General features: G+C 50.7%; 1 protein-coding gene across 1 annotated transcript in view; it reads left to right on the top strand.

The window, feature by feature from the left end:
- Window positions 1–24,673, top strand: part of sorl1 (sortilin-related receptor, L(DLR class) A repeats containing) — a 50,475-nt gene that overhangs the window by 14,746 nt on the left and 11,056 nt on the right. The window contains exons 10-34 of the mRNA XM_056440984.1: window positions 6,470–6,662; window positions 8,278–8,395; window positions 9,485–9,558; window positions 10,172–10,260; window positions 10,904–11,082; window positions 11,159–11,345; window positions 11,445–11,573; window positions 12,156–12,241; window positions 12,493–12,665; window positions 12,764–12,895; window positions 12,997–13,088; window positions 13,455–13,701; window positions 13,769–13,907; window positions 14,132–14,305; window positions 14,895–15,008; window positions 15,096–15,218; window positions 16,295–16,414; window positions 16,500–16,625; window positions 16,735–16,845; window positions 17,458–17,589; window positions 17,685–17,816; window positions 18,817–18,951; window positions 24,055–24,207; window positions 24,272–24,451; window positions 24,641–24,673. The exon at window positions 24,641–24,673 is cut by the window's right edge and continues 96 nt beyond it. Of these exons, the coding sequence (XP_056296959.1) occupies window positions 6,470–6,662; window positions 8,278–8,395; window positions 9,485–9,558; window positions 10,172–10,260; window positions 10,904–11,082; window positions 11,159–11,345; window positions 11,445–11,573; window positions 12,156–12,241; window positions 12,493–12,665; window positions 12,764–12,895; window positions 12,997–13,088; window positions 13,455–13,701; window positions 13,769–13,907; window positions 14,132–14,305; window positions 14,895–15,008; window positions 15,096–15,218; window positions 16,295–16,414; window positions 16,500–16,625; window positions 16,735–16,845; window positions 17,458–17,589; window positions 17,685–17,816; window positions 18,817–18,951; window positions 24,055–24,207; window positions 24,272–24,451; window positions 24,641–24,673 (3,371 nt within the window). The remainder of the gene's footprint in view (window positions 1–6,469; window positions 6,663–8,277; window positions 8,396–9,484; window positions 9,559–10,171; window positions 10,261–10,903; window positions 11,083–11,158; window positions 11,346–11,444; window positions 11,574–12,155; window positions 12,242–12,492; window positions 12,666–12,763; window positions 12,896–12,996; window positions 13,089–13,454; window positions 13,702–13,768; window positions 13,908–14,131; window positions 14,306–14,894; window positions 15,009–15,095; window positions 15,219–16,294; window positions 16,415–16,499; window positions 16,626–16,734; window positions 16,846–17,457; window positions 17,590–17,684; window positions 17,817–18,816; window positions 18,952–24,054; window positions 24,208–24,271; window positions 24,452–24,640) is intronic.

The raw sequence follows: 24,673 nt of genomic DNA, 5'->3' as shown, positions 1-24,673 counted from the left end.
CACACACTCATCAGGTACACACACACACACTCATCAGGTACACACACATCAGGTACACACACACTCATCAGGTACACACACACAGGTACACACACACACACACACACTCATCAGGTACACACACTCATCAGGTACACACACACTCATCAGGTACACACACACACTCATCAGGTACACACACACACACAGAGACACACGCACACACAGGTACACACACACACACACTCATCAGGTACACACACACACACTCATCAGGTACACACACACACCGCAGGTACACACACACACCACAGGTACACACACACCACAGGTACACACACACACACACACCACAGGTACACACACACACACCACAGGTACACACACACACACCACAGGTACACACACACACCGCAGGTACACACACACACCACAGGTACACACACACACCACAGGTACACACACACCACAGGTACACACACACACACACACACACACACAGGTACACACACACACCACAGGTACACACACACACACACCACAGGTACACACACACATCAGGTACACACACACACACACACACACACACTCATCAGGTACACACACACACACACTCATCAGGTACACACACACACTCATCAGGTACACACACACACACACACACACACACACACACACACACACTCATCAGGTACACACACACACACTCATCAGGTACACACACTCATCAGGTACACACACACACAGGTACACACACACACAGGTACACACACACACACACACACAGGTACACACCCACACAGGTACACACCCACACAGGTACACACACACACACATCAGGTACACACATACACACACACCATCAGGTACACACACACACACAGGTACACACACATCAGGTACACACACACACTCATCAGGTACACACACACAGGTACACATCAGTACACACACACTCATCAGGTACACACACACTCATCAGGTACACACACACTCATCAGGTACACACACACACACACACACACACACACACACACACACTCACAGGAACACACCCACAGGTACACACACACACCGCAGGTACACACACACACCACAGGTACACACACACACACACAGGCACACACACACACTCATCAGGTACACACACACACTCATCAGGTACACACACACACCACAGGTACACACACACACCACAGGTACAAACACACACCGCAGGTACACACACACACACACACACCATCAGGTACACACACACACTCATCAGGTACACACACACACACACCACAGGTACACACACACACATGAGGTACACACATACACACACACTCATCAGGTACACACACACACATCAGGTACACACACACACACACCATCAGGTACACACACCAGGTACACACACATACAACAGGTACACACACATACACACATACAACAGGTACACACACACTTCAGGTACACACACACATACAACAGGTACACACACACACACACATACAACAGGTACACACACACTTCAGGTACACACACACACTCATCAGGTACACACACACACACTCATCAGGTACACACACACACACACACATACCACAGGTACACACACACTCATCAGGTACACACACTCATCAGGTACACACACACATACAACAGGTCCACGCACATACCCACAGGTACACACACACAGGTACACACCCACATGTACACACACCCACAGGTACACACCCACAGGTACACACCCACAGGTACACACCCACAGGTACACACACACACCACAGGTACAAACACACACCGCAGGTACACACACACACAGGTACACACCCACAGGTACACACCCACAGGTACACACCCACAGGTACACACCCACAGGTACACACCCACAGGTACACACCCACAGGTACACACCCACACCATCAGGTACACACACACACTCATCAGGTACACACACACACTCATCAGGTACACACACACACAGGTACACACACACACACCATCAGGTACACACACACTCATCAGGTACACACACACACACTCAGGTACACACACACTCATCAGGTACACACACACACTCATCAGGTACACACACACACACACTCATCAGGTACACACACACCACAGGTACACACACACATCAGGTACACACACACACAGGTACACACACACACACTCATCAGGTACACACACACACTCATCAGGTACACACACACACACTCATCAGGTACACACACACTCATCAGGTACACACACACACTCATCAGGTACACACACACACATACACACACACACACACACACACACAAGCACGTACACACACAGGTACACACACACACCACAGGTACAAACACACACCACAGGTACACACACACCACAGGTACACACACACAGGTACACACACACACACTCATCAGGTACACACACACTCATCAGGTACACACACACACTCATCAGGTACACACACACACTCATCAGGTACACACACACACACACACTCATCAGGTACACACACACATCAGGTACACACACACACTCATCAGGTACACACACACACCGCAGGTACAAACACACACCACAGGTACACACACACACACCGCAGGTACAAACACACACCACAGGTACACACACACACCGGTACACACACACACACCACAGGTACACACACACACACACCACAGGTACACACACACACCATCAGGTACACACACTCATCAGGTACACACACACACACACTTATCAGGTACACACACACACCACAGGTACACACACACATCAGGTACACACACACACACTCATCAGGTACACACACACACACAGGTACACACACACACACTCATCAGGTACACACACACAAGGTACACACACACCACACACACACACACCACAGGTACACACACACACACCATCAGGTACACACACACACCCATCAGGTACACACACCATCAGGTACACACACACACACATCAGGTACACACACACACACTCATCAGGTACACACACACTCATCAGGTACACACACACTCATCAGGTACACACATACGCACTCATCAGGTACACACACAGGTACAAACACACACCACAGGTACACACACACACACACACCACAGGTACACACACACACTACAGGTACAAACACACACCACAGTTACACACACACACCGCAGGTACACACACACACACTCATCAGGTACACACACACACCGCAGGTACAAACACACACCGCAGGTACACACACACCCCGCAGGTACACACACACACCGCAGGTACAAACACACACCAGGTACACACACACACATATCAGGTACACACACATACACATATCAGGTACACACACATACACACACACACACTCACACACACATATCAGGTACACACACACACCACAGGTACACACACACACTCATCAGGTACACACACACACACCACAGGTACACACACATACACATATCAGGTACACACACATACACACACACACACTCACACACACATATCAGGTACACACATACACAAATCAGGTACACACACACCACAGGTACACACACACTCATCAGGTACACACACACACACTCATCAGGTACACACACACACTCATCAGGTACACACACACTCATCAGGTACACACACTCATCAGGTACACACACACACACTCATCAGGTACACACACACTCATCAGGTACACACACACACTCATCAGGTACACACATACACACTCATCAGGTACACACAGACACACACAGGTACACACACATATCAGGTACACACACAGACATATCAGGTACACACACATATCAGGTACACACACAGACATATCAGGTACACACACAAATCAGGTACACACACACACATATCAGGTACACACACACACACACACACTCATCAGGTACACACACACACTCATCAGGTACACACACACACACACTCATCAGGTACACACACACTCATCAGGTACACACACACACCGCAGGTACACACACACCACAGGTACACACACACCACAGGTACACACACCACAGGTACACACACACCGCAGGTACACACACCACAGGTACACACACACACATATCAGGTACACACACACTCAGGTACACACATACACACATATCAGTTACACACACACATCAGGTACACACACACACTCATCAGGTACACACACACACTCATCAGGTACACACACTCATCAGGTACACACACACACACTCATCAGGTACACACACACACACTCATCAGGTACACACACACACACTCATCAGGTACACACACACTCATCAGGTACACACACTCATCAGGTACACACACACACTCATCAGGTACACACACACACACTCATCAGGTACACACACACACACTCATCAGGTACACACACTCATCAGGTACACACACACTCATCAGGTACACACACACACACTCATCAGGTACACACACACACTCATCAGGTACACACACACACTCATCAGGTACACACACACTCATCAGGTACACACACACTCATCAGGTACACACACACACTTATCAGGTACACACACACACACACACTCATCAGGTACACACACACACAGACTCATCAGGTACACACACACACTCATCAGATACACACACATCAGGTACACACACACACACTCATCAGGTACACACACACACACACTCATCAGGTACACACACTCATCAGGTACACACACACACACACACACACACTCATCAGGTACACACACACACTCATCAGGTACACACACACACTCATCAGGTACACACACACACACACTCATCAGGTACACACACACACACTCATCAGGTACACACACACACACACACACTCATCAGGTACACACACACACTCATCAGGTACACACACACACACACACACACACACATATCAGGTACACACACAGACATATCAGGTACACACACAAATCAGGTACACACACACACACTCATCAGGTACACACACACACTCATCAGGTACACACACACACACTCATCAGGTACACACACACACACACTCATCAGGTACACACACACACACACACTCATCAGGTACACACACACACACTCATCAGGTACACACACACACACTCATCAGGTACACACACACACTCATCAGGTACACACACACACACACTCATCAGGTACACACACACACTCATCAGGTACACACACACTCATCAGGTACACACACACACACTCATCAGGTACACACACACACACTCATCAGGTACACACACACACACTCATCAGGTACACACACACACTCATCAGGTACACACACACACACTCATCAGGTACACACACTCATCAGGTACACACACACACACACTTATCAGGTACACACACACACACACACTCATCAGGTACACACACACACACTCATCAGGTACACACACACACACACACACACATCAGGTACACACACACACACTCATCAGGTACACACACACACACACATCAGGTACACACACACTCATCAGGTACACACACTCATCAGGTACACACACACACACTCATCAGGTACACACACACACACACACACAGACTCATCAGGTACACACACACACTCATCAGATACACACACAGACTCATCAGGTACACACACACACACACTCATCAGGTACACACACACACACTCATCAGGTACACACACACTCATCAGGTACACACACACACACTCATCAGGTACACACACACACACTCATCAGGTACACACACACACACTCATCAGGTACACACACACACTCATCAGGTACACACACACATACACACACACACACTCATCACACACACACACTCATCAGGTACACACACACACACTCATCAGGTACACACACACAGACTCATCAGGTACACACACACACACTCATCAGGTACACACACACACACTCATCAGGTACACACACTCATCAGGTACACACACACACATCAGGTACACACACACACACTCATCAGGTACACACACACACTCATCAGGTACACACACACACACACACACACACACACACACACTCATCAGGTACACACACACTCATCAGGTACACACACACACTCATCAGGTACACACACACTCATCAGGTACACACACACACACTCATCAGGTACACACACACTCATCAGGTACACACACACACACATCAGGTACACACACACACACACACTCATCAGGTACACACACACACACTCATCAGGTACACACACACACACTCATCAGGTACACACACACACTCATCAGGTACACACACACACACACACACACACACTCATCAGGTACACACACACACTCATCAGGTACACACACACACTCATCAGGTACACACACACACACTCATCAGGTACACACACACACACACTCATCAGGTACACACACACTCATCAGGTACACACACACACACTCATCAGGTACACACACACTCATCATTACTAAACCCAACACTAAAAGCGAATTCTTCCATTTTAATCAGAGCTGACACCAAGACGATATAAACGTATCCCCCCCCCCCCCCCCCCGGTCCAGGTACTTCGCCAGCGAGCCCTTCGCCGACCTGCACCGCGTGGAGGGTCTCCCGGGCGTCTTCATCGCCACGCTCATCAACGGCTCGGTGAGCGAGGACAACATGCGCTCAGTCATCACCTTCGACAAGGGGGGCACCTGGGAGCTGCTGCAGCCGCCCGCCGCCGACAGCCTGGGGGGCACCGTGGACTGCCAGGTACCACCACCAGGCTGTATAGAAGTCTATCTCTAGTGACCACCAGGCTGTATAGAAGTCTATCTCTAGTGACCACCAGGCTGTGTAGAAGTCTATCTCTAGTGACCACCAGGCTGTGTAGAAGTCTATCTCTAGTGACCACCAGGCTGTATAGAAGTCTATCTCTAGTGACCACCAGGCTGTGTAGAAGTCTATCTCTAGTGACCACCAGACTGTATAGAAGTCTATCTCTAGTGACCACCAGGCTGTATAGAAGTCTATCTCTAGTGACCACCAGGCTGTATAGAAGTCTATCTCTAGTGACCACCAGGCTGTATAGAAGTCTATCTAGTGACCACCAGGCTGTATAGAAGTCTATCTCTAGTGACCACCAGGCTGTGTAGAAGTCTATCTAGTGACCACCAGGTACCACCACCAGGCTGTATAGAAGTCTATCTCTAGTGACCACCAGGCTGTATAGAAGTCTATCTCTAGTGACCACCAGGCTGTATAGAAGTCTATCTCTAGTGACCACCAGGCTGTATAGAAGTCTATCTAGTGACCACCAGGCTGTATAGAAGTCTATCTCTAGTGACCACCAGGCTGTGTAGAAGTCTATCTAGTGACCACCAGGTACCACCACCAGGCTGTATAGAAGTCTATCTCTAGTGACCACCAGGCTGTATAGAAGTCTATGTCTAGTGACCACCAGGCTGTATAGAAGTCTATCTCTAGTGACCACCAGGCTGTGTAGAAGTCTATCTAGTGACCACCAGGTACCACCACCAGGCTGTATAGAAGTCTATCTCTAGTGACCACCAGGCTGTATAGAAGTCTATCTCTAGTGACCACCAGGCTGTGTAGAAGTCTATCTCTAGTGACCACCAGACTGTATAGAAGTCTATCTCTAGTGACCACCAGGCTGTATAGAAGTCTATCTCTAGTGACCACCAGGCTGTATAGAAGTCTATCTCTAGTGACCACCAGGCTGTGTAGAAGTCTATCTCTAGTGACCACCAGGCTGTATAGAAGTCTATCTCTAGTGACCACCAGGCTGTATAGAAGTCTATCTCTAGTGACCACCAGGCTGTGTAGAAGTCTATCTCTAGTGACCACCAGGTACCACCACCAGGCTGTATAGAAGTCTATCTCTAGTGACCACCAGGCTGTGTAGAAGTCTATCTCTAGTGACCACCAGGCTGTATAGAAGTCTATCTCTAGTGACCACCAGGCTGTATAGAAGTCTATCTCTAGTGACCACCAGGCTGTATATAAGTCTATCTCTAGTGACCACCAGGCTGTGTAGAAGTATATCTCTAGTGACCACCAGGCTGTATAGAAGTCTATCTCTAGTGACCACCAGGCTGTATAGAAGTCTATCTCTAGTGACCACCAGGGGCCACTCCTCTGGTGTATAGAAGTCTATCTCTCTAGTGACCACCAGGGGGCCACTCCTCTGGTTGTATAGAAGTCTATCTCTAGTGACCACCAGGGGGCCACTGCTCTGGTGTATAGAAGTCTATCTCTAGTGACCACCAGGTACCACCACCAGGCTGTATAGAAGTCTATCTCTAGTGACCACCAGGGGGCCACTCCTCTGGTTGTATAGAAGTCTCTGATAACTCTCCCCCCCCAGCTGGCTCGGGGCTGCTCCCTCCATCTGGCCCAGCGCTGGAGTCAGCTGTTCAACATCCAGCTCAGGAGGATGCCCATTCTCTCCAAGGACTCGGCGCCGGGACTCATCATGGCCACAGGTGAGCACCGAGCAGGACACCGAGCAGAACACCGAGCAGGACACCGAGCAGGACACCGAGCAGGACACCGAGCAGGACACCGAGCAGGACACCGAGCAGGACACCGAGCAGGACAACGAGCAGGACACCGAGCAGGACAACGAGCAGGACAACGAGCAGGACACCGAGCAGGACACCGAGCAGGACACCGAGCAGGACAACGAGCAGAACACCGAGCAGGACACCGAGCAGGACACCGAGCAGGACAACGAGCAGGACACCGAGCAGGACACCGAGCAGGACAACGAGCAGAACACCGAGCAGGACAACGAGCAGGACAACGAGCAGGACACCGAGCAGGACAACGAGCAGAACACCGAGCAGGACACTAGCAGGACAACAACAGGACACCAGGACACCAGCAGGACACCAGCAGGACACCAGGACAACAACAGGACACCAGCAGGACAACAGGACACCAGCAGGACACCAGCAGGACACCAGCAGGACACCAGGACAACGAGCAGGACCGAGCAGGACAACGAGCAGGACAACGAGCAGAACACCGAGCAGGACAACGAGCAGAACACCGAGCAGGACAACGAGCAGGACAACGAGCAGGACACCGAGCAGGACACCGAGCAGGACAACGAGCAGGACACCGAGCAGGACACCGAGCAGGACAACGAGCAGGACAACGAGCAGGACAACGAGCAGGACACCGAGCAGGACAACGAGCAGGACACAGAGCAGAACACAGAGCAGGACAACGAGCAGGACACCGAGCAGGACAACGAGCAGAACACATAGCAGGACAACGAGCAGGACAACGAGCAGGACACCGAGCAGAACACCGAGCAGGACAACGAGCAGGACACCGAGCAGGACACCGAGCAGAACACCGAGCAGGACACCGAGCAGGACACCGAGCAGGACACCGAGCAGAACACCGAGCAGGACACCGAGCAGGACACATAGCAGGACAACGAGCAGGACAACGAGCAGGACACCGAGCAGGACAACGAGCAGAACACCGAGCAGAACTCGTCCCGCGCCGGCGCCTCGTGGGCCCAGAGCGTCCCGTGTTGTAACCCCTCTGCTCCTCCGTAGGGTCGGTGGGCCGGAGCTTGGCCAACAAGCCCAACGTCTACGTGTCCAGCAGCGCCGGAGCTCGATGGAGGGAGGTCAGTACTCAAGTTCACTGAGCAGAGCCTGAACGCATCATCCTGTAACGGAAGTGAACCTCCTGGTTCTCCGTTAACGTTGCTAGCTAACACTACTAGCTCTCTGTTATTGGTGATGCTAATGTTACTAGCTAACGCTACTAGCTCTCTGTTATTGGTGATGCTAATGTTACTAGCTAACACTACTAGCTCTCTGTTATTGGTGATGCTAATGTTACTAGCTAACGCTACTAGCTATCTGTTATTGGTGATGCTAATGTTACTAGCTAACGCTACTAGCTATCTGTTATTGGTGATGCTAATGTTACTAGCTAACGCTACTAGCTATCTGTTATTGGTGATACTAATGTTACTAGCTAACGCTACTAGCTATCTGTTATTGGTTATGCTAATGTTACTAGCTAATGCTACTAGCTATCTGTTATTGGTTATGCTAATGTTACTAGCTAACGCTACTAGCTATCTGTTATTGGTGATACTAATGTTACTAGCTAACGTTACTAGCTCTCTGTTAGCGGTGCTGCTAACATTACTAGCACTTGTGTTCCCAGAAAGGACATGTCTCAGTGGAGAGTGAAGAGCGCCCCCTTGTGTTCACCGTGTGTCTCTGCAGGCGCTGGCCGGCCCTCACTTCTACACCTGGGGAGACCATGGAGGCATCCTGATGGCCATCGCCCAGGGGGGGGCCACCACGCACCTCAAGTGAGGGAGGGAGGGAGAGAGAGAGGGGAGAGAGGGAGGGAGGGAGAGGGAGGGAGGGAGAGAGAGGGAGGGAGAGAGAGGGAGGAGAGAGGGAGGAGGAGAGAGGGAGGGAGGAGAGAGGAGGGAGAGGGAGGGGAGGGAGGGAGAGAGAGGAGAGGAGGAGGGGAGAGAGAGAGGGAGAGGAGAGGGAGAGAGAGGAGGAGAGGAGGGAGAGAGAGGAGAGGAGAGAGGAGGGAGAGGAGGGAGGAGGGAGAGAGGGAGGGGAGAGAGAGAGGGAGGGGAGGATGGAGAGAGAGGAGAGAGGAGGAGGAGAGAGAGAGAGGGAGGGAGAGAGAGAGGAGAGGAGAGGAGGAGGAGAGAGAGAGGGAGGAGAGGAGGAGAGAGAGGGATGGAGAGAGAGAGAGGAGAGAGAGAGAGAGGAGAGAGGGAGGAGGAGAGGGGAGAGGGAGGGAGGAGAGAGAGGAGGAGGAGAGAGAGGGAGGCAGAGGGAGAGAGAGGGGAGGGAGGGGGGGAGAGGGAGAGAGAGAGGGGAGGGAGAGAGAGGGAGGGGGGAGAGGGAGGGAGGGGGGAGAGAGAGAGGACCTCCACGCTCCTCTCTCCTGCCTTGCTCAAAGGCAGCGTCTTCACTCCTCTCCTCCGTCAGGTTCAGCACCAACGAGGGCGAGACGTGGTCCGACTTCCGGTTCTCCTCGCGGCCCGTGTTGGTGTACCAGCTGCTCACCGAGCCGGGCGAGCGCAGCACGGTGTTCACGGTGTTCGGCTCGTACGCCGACCAGCGGCACGGCTGGCTCATCCTGCAGGTCAACGCCTCCGACGTGCTGGGTACGCCGACACGCACGCGCGTGTGCCGCCGCCGCCGCGGTCCGACCCCCGCTGACCGCTGCCTTTGCGCCCCCAGGCGTGCCGTGCGCGGACGCCGACTACAAGCTCTGGTCGCCGTCGGACGAGCACGGGAACGAGTGCCTGATGGGCCGCGAGCTGACCTTCAGGAGGAGGGCGCCGCACGCCACCTGCTTCAACGGGGAGGACTACGACCGGCCGGTCAGCGCGACCAACTGCTCCTGCACCAGGCCGGACTACGAGTGGTGAGGATGACCACAGGGGGCGCCTCCTCTGGTTGTATAGAAGTCTATTCTTCATGAGTTAAAGCTGCATTCTCTCCCCCTCCTCCTCCTCCTCCTCAGTGACTATGGCTTCAAGCTGAGTGAGGACCTGTCCCTCCAGGTGTGTGTTCCTGACCCCGAGTTCTCCGGTGACCTCTACGCTCCTCCGGTTCCGTGTCCCGTAGGTTCCTCCTACCGGCGCAGCAAAGGGTGAGACGGTGATCACATGACCTTCACATGACCTTCATTTGACCTCTGAGCTCAACGGTTTAAAGGTAACCGGTGTTCTCCTGGGTAACCTTGGTAACGCGTGGTGTTCTCCTGGGTAACCACGGTAACGCGTGGTGTTCTCCTGGGTAACCACGGTAACGCGTGGTGTTCTCCTGGGTAACCACGGTAACGCGTGGTGTTCTCCTGGGTAACCAGGGTAACGCGTGGTGTTCTCCTGGGTAACCACGGTAACGCGTGGTGTTCTCCTGGGTAACCTTGGTAACGCGTGGTGTTCTCCTGGGTAACCTTGGTAACGCGTGGTGTTCTCCTGGGTAACCTTGGTTACGCGTGGTGTTCTCCTGGGAAACCTTGGTTACGCGTGGTGTTCTCCTGGGTAACCTTGGTAACGCGTGGTGTTCTCCTGGGTAACCACGGTAACGCGTGGTGTTCTCCTGGGTAACCACGGTAACGCGTGGTGTTCTCCTGGGTAACCACGGTAACGCGTGGTGTTCTCCTGGGTAACCTTGGTTACGCGTGGTGTTCTCCTGGGTAACCTTGGTAACGCGTGGTGTTCTCCTGCAGCTACCGGAGGGTACCGGGGGACAGCTGCAGTGGAGGAGACGTGGAGGCCCGGCTGGACGGAGAGATGCTGCCCTGTCCCGTCGGAGGTGAGTCCGTTTACACGGCGGGGGTTTCATATTTACCACGGTCCTTGAACACACCACGAGGGAGAAAAGCAGCCAAAACTACAGGCTGGAAATGTTTAAACTGTTTTTAAATCAGATTGTGTGAAAAAATTTTAAATTACAATTTTGAAAACAAGACCACGGAGACGAACATGTGACCGGAGCAGCAACAGAAACACTCTCAATATATTAAGGATAATATAACTGTCTCGATGTCGTCTCTTCGCTCCCAGAGAGCAACGAGTTCATCCTCTACGCCGTGAGGAAGTCCATCCACCGCTACGACCTGGCCACCGGCGCCGACCAGGCGCTGCCGCTGGCCGGCCTGCGGGAGGCCGTGGCTATGGACTTCGACTACGACAGGAACTGCCTGTACTGGGCCGACATCTCACTGGACACCATCCAGGTGACGGGAGCTTTTATTGTGAAGGGAAACTCAAGATCAGAGAGTTATAGATGTGACAGGAGCTTTTATTGTTTTACTTATACTTATACCCCCCCCAGCGCCTGTGTCTGAACGGCAGCACGGGTCAGGAGGTCATGGTGAGGAAGGACCTGCAGAACGTGGAGGCTCTGACCTTTGACCCCATCAGCCGACTGCTCTACTGGGTCGACGCCGGAGCGCAGAAGATAGAGGTGCCTCCCCTCATTGTTCCCTCATTGTTCCCTCATTGTTCCCTCGTTGTTCCCTCGTTGTTCCCTCGTTGTTCCCTCATTGTTCCCTCATTGTGTTGAAGGTGTCGAACCCCGACGGCGACCTGCGCCACACGCTGCTCAACTCATCGGTCCTGGAGCACCCCCGAGCTCTGGTGCTGCTGCCTGAGGAGAGGTGACACGCATGATGTGTTGAACTTTATTTATTTATATATTATATATATATATATATATATATATTTAATGTCTATATATTTAAATATATATTTATATATTTATTTAAATACCTATACATTAAATAGTTATATTTAATGTATATATTTAAATCAATGATTAAATAATATATTTAAATACATTTAATTCTTTATTTAAATAAATAATATACATTAATTAGCTTATATAAATATATACATTAAATATATAATATTTATTGACATATATACGTTAAAAATATAAATTTAATGTATATATATATATTTTTTATATATTTAATGTATATATATTTCTATTGATTTTTAATTTTTTTATCCCCCCCCTGCAGCCTGATGTTCTGGACGGATTGGGGCGACCGGGCCGCCGGCGTGTACCGGAGCTCGATGGACGGCAGCGACGTGGCGTGCGTGGCGTCGGCCGGCGTGCGCTGGCCCAACGGCATCACGGCCGACGAGCGCTGGCTGTACTGGACCGAGGCCTACAGCGACCGCATCGAGAGGGCCGACTTCACCGGGGGGGGCCGCACCGTGCTGCTGGAGGGGCTGCCCCACCCCTACGCCATCGCCGTGTTCAAGGTCAGGCCGGGTCACCGCCGCCACAACAACAACAACAACATGAGGCTCACCTGTGTGTCCCCCTCAGAGCGACCTGTACTGGGACGACTGGTCCCGCATGGGGATCTTCAGGGCCCCCAAAGCCGGAGCCCAGAGCAGCGAGCTGATCGTGGGCCGACTCACCGGGGTCATGGACCTCAAGATCTTCTACAAGGGCAAGAGCAGAGGTCGGCTTTTCAAAATAAAAGACTTTTTTATGGATTAGGAAAAGAGATTTAGAATATGGGATACGACTACACACACACACACTCCCTCACTCACACACACAGTCACTCTCACACAGTCACACACACAGTCACACACTCACACACTCTCTCTCTCTCCCCCTCTCGCTCTCTCCCTCTCCTCTCTCTCTCTCTCTCCCCCTCTCCCTCTCCCCCCGCCCCCTCAGGGCGTAACTCCTGCTCTGACCAGCCGTGCAGTCTGTTGTGTCTTCCTCTTCCTGGTCACCGTCACACGTGTGTGTGTCCCGAGGGCACGCCCACCGTCACCACGGCAACCGGGGAGCTGCAGTGCCAATGTCCCACCGGGTACCTGATGCAGAACAACAGCTGTATCAAGACTGGTGAGACGGAACCACTGTCTCTCTCTCACTCCCTCACACACTCTCTCTCACACACTGTCTCTCTCTCCCTCTCTCTCTCCCTCTCTTTCACTCACACACTGTCTCACTCTCTCACTCCCTCACACACTCTCTCTCTCACACACTGTCTCTCTCCCTCTCTCTCTCCCTCTCTTTCACTCACACACTGTCTCACTCTCTCACTCCCTCACACACTCTCTCTCACACACTGTCTCTCTCTCCCTCTCTTTCACTCACACACTGTCTCACTCTCTCACTCCCTCACACACTCTCTCTCACACACTGTCTCTCTCTCCCTCTCTTTCACTCACACACTGTCTCACTCTCTCACTCCCTCACACACTCTCTCTCTCACACACTGTCTCTCTCTCCCTCTCTCTCTCACTCACACACTGTCTCACTCTCTCACTCCCTCACACACTCTCTCTCTCACACACTGTCTCTCTCTCCCTCTCTCTCTCCCTCTCTTTCACTCACACTCTCTCTCTCACTCCCACACTGTCTCACGCTCCCACACTCTCTAAACCTCAGTTTCTGGTCTCCCTGACTCACCTGTGCTTCGTCCAATCAGAGCACAGCTGCCTGCCCAACCAGTACCGCTGCTCTAATGGCCGCTGCATCAGCAGCATCTGGAAGTGCGACAGCGACAACGACTGCGGAGACATGAGCGACGAGCAGGAGTGTCGTGAGTATTCCCGCACGCCGCTCGCACACGCCACAATAAACACGCTAACCGCGTAACGTTAGCGTGCGTCCCCCTTCACGTCCGCAGCGACCACGACCTGCGACCCGTCCAACCAGTTCCGCTGCGTGGCGTCGGGCTCCTGCATCCCGCTGGCCTTCAAGTGTGACCACGAGGACGACTGCGGAGACAACAGTGACGAGGAGCGCTGTGGTGAGACGCTACAGCACGCTACAGCACGCTACACCACGCTACAGCACGCTACATCACACTACATCACGCTACATCACGCTACAGCACGCTACAGCACGCTACAGCACGCTACATTACGCTACATTACGCTACAGCACGCTACAGCACGCTACATCACGCTACAGCACGCTACAGCACGCTACATCACGCTACAGCACGCTACAGCACGCTACATTACGCTACATCACGCTACAGCACGCTACAGCACGCTACAGCACGCTACATCACGCTACAGCACGCTACAGCACGCTACAGCACGCTACATCACGCTACATCACGCTACAGCACGCTACAGCAAGCTACAGCACGCTACAGCACGCTACAGCACGCTACAGCACGCTACGTCACGCTACATCACGCTACATCACGCTACAGCACGCTACGTCACGCTACGTCACGCTACATCACGCTACGGCACGCTACGTCACGCTACAGCACGCTACATCACGCTACAGCACGCTACATCACGCTACAGCACGCTACGTCACGCTACATCACGCTACAGCACGCTACGTCACGCTACATCACGCTACATCACGCTACAGCACGCTACATCACGCTACAGCACGCTACATCACACTACAGCACGCTACATCACGCTACATCACGCTACATCACGCTACAGCACTCTACAGCACGCTACATCACGCTACATCACGCTACAGCACGCTACGGCACGCTACGGCACGCTACATCACGCTACGGCACGCTACATCACGCTACAGCACGCTACAGCACGCTACGTCACGCTACATCACGCTACAGCACGCTACAGCACGCTACAGCACGCTACATCACGCTACATCACGCTACATCACGCTACATCACGCTACAGCACGCTACATCACGCTACGGCACGCTACGGCACGCTACGGCACGCTACGGCACGCTACGGCACGCTACGTCACGCTACGTCACGCTACATCACGCTACAGCACGCTACATCAAGCTACATCAAGCTACATCACGCTACATCACGCTACAGCACGCTACATCAAGCTACATCAAGCTACATGTATTTTACATATATGCCCCAGACTCCCACCAGTGCGGCCCGGGGGAGTTCACGTGTGCTCGGGGGGTTTGTATCCGGGAGGCGTGGCGCTGCGACGGAGACAACGACTGCAGAGACTGGTCGGACGAGGCCAACTGCACAGGTGAGGCCGGAGAGGCGCCGCGAGGCACCGTCATACGTACCTAAAGATGTGTATCTGCAGTCTGAACTATGACCTTTGACCCCAGTGGGCCACCATACCTGTGAGGCCAGCAGCTTCCAGTGCCACACGGGCCACTGCATCCCGCAGCGCTGGATGTGCGACGGCGACGACGACTGTCAAGACGACTCGGACGAGGACCCGCAGAACTGTGGTGGGTGGAGTCAGTAGGAGGAGTCAGTGGGTGGAGCCAGTCGGTGTCACCGTGTGGTACGTTGGTGTGTTGCCGTGGTATTTAGTGGGCGTGGCCTGTGTGCTTCCAGAGGGGACTCGCTGTAACGGCTTCCTGTGCTCCAACCACACCTGCCTGCCGGCCACCGCCCACTGCAACGGCGTCCAGGAGTGTCCAGATGGCGCCGATGAGCACAACTGTGGTGAGCGGCTCGGTTTGTGAAGTGGTTCATGCAGCGGTCAGTCGGGAAACTTTCTGTTTTCGTTATAAACAACAAAACAGAATAAAATGAGGAAATAAACATTTAAATATGGACAAATGAAATAATGATTTTTGGTACATAGTCTCAGTATAAATGCATAAGGCCAATGATAAATAATAAATAATTTTATACAAAAATAAATTAAATGCATGAAATAAATACATAATAAAATGTAATACATTAATTAATTAATACAATAAATAATATATATAAAATAAATTAAATACATAAAATAAATAAGATAAAATAGATGTATGAAGTAAATTAGCATTTTAAACTTGTTAAAACAATGTATTAAATTAAATTAAATAAATAAATAAAATACATAAATACAAAATAAAATAAATAAATAAATACAATTAGTAAAGCTTAAATGTATCTGGGTCCAACAGGATATATCCCCTGGTGACCCTTCAGACATGTCCGTGTTGTTCTGCATGTTTCAGGCCTCACCACATCAGTCCATATCTTCAGGACCACAGAGGTCTCACTATGAGGACCCCGGTGTTTATCACGGCCTGCGGGTATAAAGGTTCTCTGTCTCGCCCTCAGACCCGCTGTGCACCCGCTACATGGAGTTTGTGTGTAAGAACCGGGCCCAGTGTCTGTTCCAGTCTCTGGTCTGTGACGGGGTGAGACATTGTGAGGACGGCTCGGACGAGGACGCCCACTACGCCGGATGTGGTGCGTGTCTCCAGATCGCCGGGCGCCGCGGCGTGTTCTACCGCGTGTTTATTCAGGAGGGATGTTAACCCTCCCGCGGCCCGCCTGTGTTACAGCCACGCCGTCGGAGTTCGGCAAAGTGTGCGACGCCTACACCTACCAGTGCGCCAACGGGGTGTGTGTGAGCCTGGAGTGGAAGTGTGACGGCATGGACGACTGTGGGGATTACTCTGATGAGGCCAACTGTGGTGAGCAAATGCCACAGGAACACACAATGTACACATGTTTAAATACCACAGGAACACACAATGTACACGTTAAATACCACAGGAACACACAATGTACACGTTAAATACCACAGGAACACACAATGTACACATGTTAAATACCACAGGAACACACAATGTACACATGTTTAAAAACCACAGGAACACACAATGTACACATGTTTAAATACCACAGGAACACACAATGTACACATGTTTAAATACCACAGGAACACACAATGTACACATGTTTAAATACCACAGGAACACACAATGTACACATGTTAAATACCACAGGAACACACAATGTACACATGTTAAATACCACAGGAACACACAATGTACACGTTAAATACCACAGGAACACACAATGTACACGTTAAATACCACAGGAACACACAATGTTCACGTGTTTAAATACCACAGGAACACACAATGTTCACGTGTTTAAATACCACAGGAACACACAATGTACACGTGTTTAAATACCACAGGAACACACAATGTACACATGTTTAAATACCACAGGAACACACAATGTACACATGTTAAATACCACAGGAACACACAATGTACACGTTAAATACCACAGGAACACACAATGTACACGTTAAATACCACAGGAACACACAATGTTCACGTGTTTAAATACCACAGGAACACACAATGTTCACGTGTTTAAATACCACAGGAACACACAATGTACACGTGTTTAAATACCACAGGAACACACAATGTACACATGTTTATATACCACAGGAACACACAATGTACACATGTTTATATACCACAGGAACACACAATGTACACATGTTTAAATACCACAGAAACACACAATGTACACATGTTAAATACTACAGGAACACACACTGTGTACATGTTAAATATTACATCAAAACACTATGTACAGGTGCCCATGTTAAATAAACACGTGTACATGTTAGATATATGTACACGTGTTGAGCGCTCACTTCCTGTGCAGCGGCGCCCACCGAGGTGCCCGGCTGCTCGCGCTACTTTCAGTACGAGTGCAGGAACGCTCGCTGCATCCCGACGTGGTGGAAGTGCGACGGAGAGAACGACTGCGGGGATTGGTCGGACGAGGCCCAGTGCACAGGTACACGCCCACTTTACGTCTGTATTTATTTTATTTATACACGCTGTCATATCTACCCACTATACATTTTTTATAATTATATTTATATATTATACTATATTTTATTTTATATAATAATATATTGATTATTATTTAGATTATATAATAATATATTATATAATACTTTATTTATTATTTGTTATTATATAATAGAATAATAATAATACTTTATTTTATATTGTATAATAATATTACTATTTAATGTTATATAATAATTAGGGCTGTCAGCGTTAACGCGTTAATCTATGCGATTAATTTGGCCCGTTAACGCACTAAAATATTTTAACGCAATTAACGCAAGTTTTTTTAATTTTAAATTTTTTTTTTTTTTTTTAAACCGCGGCAGTACGGTTTGACACTGTTTCCGTTTTTAAAACAATCATTTCTCCGCGAAAATAAGGATCATAAATCAGTTTAACTGGTGGATGAATCAGTCGGGTTTCCTCCTGCTCCTCCTTCCTCCCGTCTCCCCCTCTGATACACAGAGGAACGGAGGGGCGACGTGGCGCGGAAAGAACTCGTCACACGAAACCTTCACCGTGATTGGTCAATCCGTTTGTCTGTCAACATTTCGGGGGAAATAAAACCAATGAACACTCAGTAAATCACAAAGGACCTCCCACCTCACAGGTTAGGCTCATTTAGCAGCCTGTCAGTCAGAGAACCAGAGGACACGGCGCGAGGGCAATGAGGCTCATTTCAGAGCTGAGATTGTTCTGGAATGTTTGATGTATAACACGTGGGGGTGTGTCACATGCAAAAGACTTTAAAGGGTGAATTTAATTTATTTTGTAAAATGTATAAAATGCCCCCAGCCTCCAGAGGGTTAACGTGACATATGTGAATGTCAGTCAGTTACCAAGGCCACTGGTTCTGCTGTTCAGTGTTAAAGATGACAGGACCAATGGGGTCTCAATATACTTCTTTTTTTTTACTAATCTGATGTTTCACTGAAGAAACAATTTATCATCCACGATATGAAATACCTCGCTGGCACTGTATATGTAGGAGCCTCTTTGAAAACACAGCTCTGTGTGAAGTTTTGTCTTTAAAAAGAAGGGAAACACTTTTAACCCTTTGTTGCCTTGGTCATTTTGACTGATTAAATATTTAACCCTCCCCCCGCCTTTGGGTCATTTTGACCCGATTCAATGTTTCACCCTCCTGTTACCTTTATATTTACTAACATATTTTACCCTTTGGGTTCAATTTGACGCCAGCAATTAAAACCTCAAGAAAATTATTAGAATTAATATTGTTTTCCAAGTTTAAGTGTGAGGCACTTTATGTTTGTTTGTTGACTACCGAAAGAACACCGACATTAAACATTGAATGGGGTCAAATTAACCCGAAGGCGGCAGGGGTGTATATTGATTCGGTCAAAATGACCCGAAGGCAACACAAGGGTTAAACGGTGAATTTTGTTGTTGTTGTAAAATGTATAAAATGCCCCCAGCCTCCAGAGGGTTAACGTGACATATTTGAATGTCAGTCAGTTCCCAAGGCCACTGGTTCTGCTGTGTTCAATGTTAAAGATGACAGGACCAATGGGGTCTCAATATACTTCTTTTCTTTTTACGAATCTGATGTTTCACTGAAGAAACAATTTATCATCCACGATATTAAATACCTCGCTGGCACTGTATAGATAGATAGATAGATAGATGATAGATATATACTTTATTAATCCCCAAGGGGAAATTTGTCGAGTCAGTAGCAGCAACACACAAGAATAAAAATAAAAAAAAAATAAAAAAAAAAAAACACAAAATATAAGAAGGGTTAGGGTGATCTGGCAAGAGGTGAACTGTTGTAGAGCCTCATAGCCGTCGGCAGGAATGTTCTCCTGTATCTCCCTTGTGGCAGCGGAGCGTGAGGAGACGTCTGGAGAAAGTACCTCTGTCCCTGTAGGAGGTGGTGGAGAGGGTGGTCCGGGTTGTCCAATATGGACACCAGTTTCTTCAACGTCCTCCTCTCCACCACCTGTTCCAGGTGCTCCAGCTGGCAGCCGATGATGGAGCCAGCCTTCCTAACCAGTTTGTTAAGACGGCTGGTGTCACCGGCTCCGATGCTGCTCCCCCAGCAGACAATGGCGAAGTGCAGCACACTGGCCACAACCGACTGGTAGAATAACTCCAGCATCTTGCTGCACACGTTGAAGGATCGAAGCTTTCTCAGGAAAAAGAGACGACTCATCCCTTCTTGTACACAGCGTTGATGTTGGCCTTCCAGTTCAGTCGGCTGTCGATGGAGACGCCCAGGTACTTGTACTCCTCCACCATGTCCACGTCCACTCCCAGGACACTCAGAGGTGTAGGAGCTGTCGCCTTCCTCCTGAAGTCCACCACCATCTCTCTGGTCTTGGCCACGTTCAGCCGCAGGTGGTTCTCATCGGCCCACTTTACAAAGTCACTCACCACTGCCCTGTACTCCTCCTCCCGTCCATCCCTAATACACCCGACCACTGCAGAATCATCAGAGTACTTCTGCAGATGGCATGACTCCGTGTTGTACTGGAAGTCACTGGTGTACAGGGTGAAGAGGAAGGAGACAGAACAGTTCCTGTGGGTTTCCAACATCACTGACCACCGTTCCAGACAGCACACGCCCATTCTGACAAACTGTGGTCTGCCTGTGAGGTAGTCAGTGATCCAGGAGATGGTGGACGGCCCACACGGCCACCGCAGCTTCTCACTCAGCAGCAGTGGCTGGATGGTGTTAAATGCACTGGAGAAGTCAAAGAAAGTGACTCTCACAGAGACACCGGTTCCATCCAGGTGCGACTGAGCTTGCAGCAGGTAGATGATGGCGCCGTCCACTCCCACATGAGGCTGGGAAGCAAATTGCAGAGGGTCCAACGATTGATTTCACCTGCGGCGGAGGTGGGCCAAGACCAGCCTCCCAGCACCTTCATCACATGGGAGGTGAGGCGACCGGTCGGTAGTCGTTGAGGCCAGATGGTGCTGACTTCTTTGGGACAGGGACCAGGCACGACGTCTTCCACAGCACGGGACTTCCCCAGCCTCAGGCTGAGGTTGAAGAGGCGCTGCAGGACACCAGACAGCTGGGTGGCGAGGTCTTTAGGACCCTGGGGCTGATGCCATCAGGACCTTCAGCTCTGCGCTGGTGTAGTTTCTCCAGCTGTCTTCTCACCTGGTCAGTCGTCACAGAGAGATGGAGGGTGGAGGAGCCCATTGTTATTGAGGGCTCGGTGGATGTGCAGCTCAGCAGGGGACAGAGGGGAGGAGGTGTTTGGGAGGTGTGATGTGGAGGAGACGGGAGGGCTGTGAACTGAACCTATTGAAAAAGCAGTTCAGCTCGTTGGCCCTCTCCAGGGAGCCCCTGGCTGTCTCCCTCCCACCTTGAAGCCAGTTATCTGCTTCATGCCAGACCACACCTCCCTTGTGTTGTTCAGCTGGAGTTTGGCCTCCAGCTTCCTCCTGTAGGAGTCCTTGCCCTCCTGAGCTTCACCTTTAGGTTGCGCTGGGCTTTCCTCAGCTCATCCCTGTCTCCAGACCTGAAAGCAGCTTTCTTCATGTTAAGAAGCGCCTTCAGGTCCCTGGTGATCCAGGGCTTGTTGTTGGGAAGCAGCGCACAGTCCGTGATGGGATGGTGGTGTGTTCACAGAACTTGATGTATTCCGTGATGCAGTCGGTCATCCTGTTGATGTCCTCCCGTGCGGTCCACACAGCACATCCCAGTCCGTTGACTCAAGCAGTCCTGTAGAGCGTCGTTAGCCTCCAGAGACCACCTCCTCACAGTCCTGGTGGTCACCGCAGCCTCTTCACCAGAGGAACAGACCTGGTGTCAGCCGGACCAGGTCATGATCAGACCTGCCGAGGGGAAGGGCAGTGGCGCTGTATCGCCCTTAGTATTAGCATACAGCAAGTCCAGAGTTTTATTGTTCCTTGTTGGGCAGTCTATGTATTGATGGAAGGTTGGCAGAGCTTTTTCCAATGTGGTGTGGTTAAAGTCACCAGTGATAGCCATGAATGCTCCAGGCTGATGATTCAGCAGAGCAGACACAGTGGAGTGGATGGTGTCCACAGCTTCCTCAGCGTCAGCTGATGGCGGCACGTACACGACAACCACAATGGCGGACGTGAACTCTCTCGGCAAATAGTACGGGCGCATCCCACGGCCAACAGTTCAATGTTCGCCACAGAAGCGCTCCTTCACGCACACATGGTCCGGGTGGCACCACCGTGCATTCACATAGACAGCGATCCCGCTGTTCCTCTTCTTACCGCTCTGTGTAGCGTCTCTGTCATCCCGAACAGTCCTGGAGCCGGGCAAAGACGCTGTGATCCGGATAGTCCGCGTGCAGCCACGTCTCAGTGAAACACAAGAGGCTGCTCTCACGGAAGATCCTCTCGGTCATTACCAGCGCGCCGAGCTCATCCGTCTTATTCGCCAAAGACCTCCGCCCGTTATGATCGACGGTACCGAGGGTTTGTATCTCCTCGTTTTAGCCCTCCGCTTGACACCCGATCTGCAACCGCGAGCCCTCCTCCGTAGCTCCAGCGGGATCACAGGTCTGTCTCCAGGCAGAAGCTTCGGCCTGCACAGCGCGATCAGCTGAGCACGCGAGTAGACGACGGTCCCGTCATTGTTTTGCTGTGGCTCAACGATACTCACGAGAAAGTCAACAAAAGCCACAGTAGAATTATCGAAAAAAGTAGTTATGGTCCAGTGTCCGACCGTAACTAAGACAAACGTGAAAGAAAAGAAAAAGAAAAAGAGAGGAAAAGTGCAACAAAAAAAAGACAATAAAATAAAAGCAAAACGCCGGCCGTTGGCGCTTGCGCTTCCTGTATGTAGGAGCCTCTTTGAAAACACAGCTCTGTGTGAAGTTTTGTCTTTAAAAAGAATGAACTTTTAACTTTGAACTTTTAATTGCGATTAATAATTAATCGCAATTTCAAAATGTGCGATTAATTAGTTAATTTTTTTTAATCGATTGACAGCCCTAATAATAATGTGTTTGTATATAATGCGTCTCCGAGTCTTCTCTTGATGATGAATCGTGGCCTCCGTCATTAAACCTGAAGCTCCGCCCCCCAGGTGGCGGCGCCCCCCACACCGCGGCCCCCGGCACCTCCACCTGCGCCCCCAACCGCTTCCACTGCGGCTCCGGGGCGTGCGTCATCAACGGCTGGGTGTGCGACGGCTACGCCGACTGCCCCGACGGCAGCGACGAGCTGGGCTGCCCCACAGGTAGCTGCTCCTCCTCCTCCTCTTTCTTCATCTTCTTCTTAAAACGTGATGATTCTCTCAACAGCGGCCAACGGCTCCGTGACAACGACGACGACGCTGGCGGCGCCCACCGAGGCCCCGCCCTCCCCCACGCGGTGCAGCCGGGGTCAGTTCCTCTGCCGCCGCCCCCCCCGATGCATCCCCGACTGGCAGCGCTGCGACGGACAGAACCACTGCAGGGACGGGTCCGATGAAGACCACTGCCGTGAGTCCACAAGGCAACACGGAGAACCAGGAGAACCAGAACTAGAAGTAGAACCAGAACCAAAAGTAGAAGCAGAAACAGTATTGATAAGTCTTAACTAATATTTGAGTTCATAGTATTTATAAGTATGAACTCACATTTCTACGTTTCTGTTTGCCGTGACTCTTCTACCCGTCCTCCCCCCTCCAGCCACCAGGGGGCCTCTGTTCTGCGGTAACGGGT

The sequence above is a fragment of the Pseudoliparis swirei genome, chromosome 20 (assembly GCF_029220125.1).
Source record: "Pseudoliparis swirei isolate HS2019 ecotype Mariana Trench chromosome 20, NWPU_hadal_v1, whole genome shotgun sequence".
NCBI classification, from domain to species: Eukaryota; Metazoa; Chordata; class Actinopteri; order Perciformes; family Liparidae; genus Pseudoliparis; species Pseudoliparis swirei.
Note: the sequence above shows the minus strand (reverse complement) of the source record. Positions and strands in the feature narration are given on the sequence as shown.